General features: G+C 31.3%; 1 protein-coding gene and 1 long non-coding RNA gene across 3 annotated transcripts in view; one reads left to right on the top strand and one right to left on the bottom strand.

Moving 5' to 3' along the window:
* LOC146872272 (uncharacterized) overlaps positions 1-1,834 on the top strand; it is an 18,321-nt gene extending 16,487 nt beyond the window's left edge. The window contains exon 3 of the long non-coding RNA XR_014983534.1: positions 1,748-1,834. This is a non-coding gene — a long non-coding RNA (uncharacterized LOC146872272). The remainder of the gene's footprint in view (positions 1-1,747) is intronic.
* The window catches only part of LOC118450027 (monocarboxylate transporter 10), a 97,607-nt gene that overhangs the window by 14,668 nt on the left and 80,439 nt on the right, over positions 1-2,500 (bottom strand). For both annotated transcript variants that reach the window (XM_085663720.1, XM_085663721.1), the window contains 2 exons: positions 1,764-1,932; positions 1-122 (listed from right to left, as the gene is read on the bottom strand). The exon at positions 1-122 is cut by the window's left edge and continues 43 nt beyond it. In XM_085663720.1, the coding sequence (XP_085519846.1) occupies positions 1-122; positions 1,764-1,932 (291 nt within the window). The remainder of the gene's footprint in view (positions 123-1,763; positions 1,933-2,500) is intronic.

Raw genomic sequence — 2,500 nt, 5'->3', positions numbered from 1 at the left:
CCCCCGTGCCAGCTTGCACCACCATCTCAACGAACTCTCGTCGTCTTCTAAAGTAATGGCCGAGTACCAAACCAGCGGTCTCTCTTACCAAACCGGCTCCTGTGCCGAGTACCAAGCCGTAGCTGTTGCGTTGTAAACAAAAAAAACACATAGACACACACAACTATATATGTATATATATACACTTTGTAAATTAGGCTTTCGTACATTTGCCGATTATATAAGATTGTAATAATTATTTTATCATACAAGTCATAGATTATTTTCTTTCTTTCTTTCTTTCTTTCTTTCTTCTTTCTTTTTTTTTTTTTTTGTTGCTTTTGTTAATAACCACTCTCGTATTACATGATACGCGTTAAATTTAATTAAGAAAATGTCTTAAAGTTGATTAAAAACTTTTGCTATTGTAACGTTGATATCTCTAGTAAAAGCTCCTTTGAAAGATCGTTAAATGGAATGGCGAGCTTTGTCATAGTGATTCTTCTTGTAAGAAACTGAAAGATCCTAGAAGCCTTTTTATGAGTCTCAAACGGACTGTTTGCTACGTCTTATATTGTCGGACGTCTTATAAAACATCAACGTAACAAAAGAACCTTGGAAAATGCTTATACCATAGATACATTATTTTTTATTAAAAACGTCGATATATAAATTTTTATAGAATTTTTATCCTAACGAAATATCTAAATTAATATACATATATATATGAGCCGCTTATTTTGAAAGTGGCCTAACTTCATTTGTCAATTTTTTCCGGTTGCTATAATTACATGTACAACTTTATCTTATTTATCAGTAAAATATTTCAGGTTGCTTATATTTCGAGCAAATACGATTATTCTTGACACATAAGTTTTCAGAGTTAGTTCAATAATTTAATCGTTTATTTTGAAAATGGCGTAACTCCATTTATACTTAAATCAATGAATGAAAATGAAAATTTTTAAGTCCTGAATTTATTACCACGTCGGGGTAGACCAAGAAAGTTCGAAAATATTGTATTGATACCACTGTATAAAAATATCAGACAAATTACAACGGCAAAATTCAAGGACATAATTGACCTATTACGATATATACCACCGGAACATCATGATTTCTTCAAATCCCTTTCACACGCACAAAATCTAGATGAGTAGTAAATTGTTTTGTAATAAATTTATGTTTGTAATTTTGTACGTTATGTAGTTAAAAAATATTTTGAATCGCATAAATTATGTTTTCGAAGTGTTTTAAAGATATGTAAAATAAATTGAATATTGCTTTTTTCAATTTGAAGCATCTTAAATTATGTTGAATGGACTTGGCCATCTTCAAATTTTATAATGAATCTAATTGTTAATTTTGAAAGTGGCCTAACTCCATTCTTAATAAGAAAACGCATATTATTCACTTAATAATAGCCACTATTTTAATAGGAACTATAAATTTAACACCCTTAGATACATTTAAGTAGTATGATATCATTAGTATCCTATTCGTATATTTTGAAATTCATTGAAACGCAAACCTTTAAATATCTCGATTTGAAGATAAATGGAGTTAGACCACTTTCAAAATGAACGGCTCATATATCCGTATAAATGTATTAATTAAAAATAACGTATTATATTCGATGCGACGAACTTTACGAACTCCCTTAATGTTTATTTTTCAATGAATTTCATAACAAAAGAAATGAAAACATCGGTCCACAAAAGAAATCAAAACATATTAATTATATTTCCCGTACTACGTGATATTTCAGGAAGGTAAATACGTACCTCAAAAGTACTTGATGCATTTGAAGGGCAAAGGAAGTAAAAAGCGAAGCTAATGCCAATACAAGACCACCAATCACAGCGGTGAGCCGCGTACTTCCACGGCGACACGCGCCGACGACCAGTGGAGCGGAACCACGGGAAACCGCAGCACTTAGAGCTCCTGCCCAAGCTAGAACATTCATTCCATTGTTAGAAACACGTTTACAATTTCCTCGTACTATTGTTATTATCAAGAAACAAAGTTAACGAGTATTGGGATCATTTATATATGATGAATTTCATTAGAGATTTAATAAACTTTCGCTTATTTTTAGCTGACAAAGGACGCGATCGAAAAATTGGTTACACTTTTTCGAAACTTTTTAAACTAATCCTGTTTTTATTTTCAACACGTAAAATCAACGAATCTAAAAAGTTTCAAGCTGTTTACGCTTATTATCACGTTACTAAAAGACCGTCAACTATTTTCATTGTTTACATTTTATAATTATTTATACAAGAATTCTTTTAAAAAGGTAGAGATTATCACTATGATATAATTATAATATTGAAATTCTTTTAGCAAGTGGTAGTAGTAGACTGTGCAATGGGTGCGTTGACAAAACGATTGTTAAAACGTTACCTTTAAAAATACGAGTTTGCGAACTGACGTGAGGAAAAAGGAGAAAGGATAAGGTCAGAGAAAGAAGTTAATTGAATCTTTTGAAGTTCAAAGTGAATCTACGCGTGCGCCTATC

The sequence above is a fragment of the Vespa mandarinia genome, chromosome 23 (genome assembly GCF_050613455.1).
Source record: "Vespa mandarinia isolate Hongniang chromosome 23, ASM5061345v1, whole genome shotgun sequence".
In the NCBI taxonomy this organism is placed as follows: Eukaryota; Metazoa; Arthropoda; class Insecta; order Hymenoptera; family Vespidae; genus Vespa; species Vespa mandarinia.
Note: the sequence above shows the minus strand (reverse complement) of the source record. Positions and strands in the feature narration are given on the sequence as shown.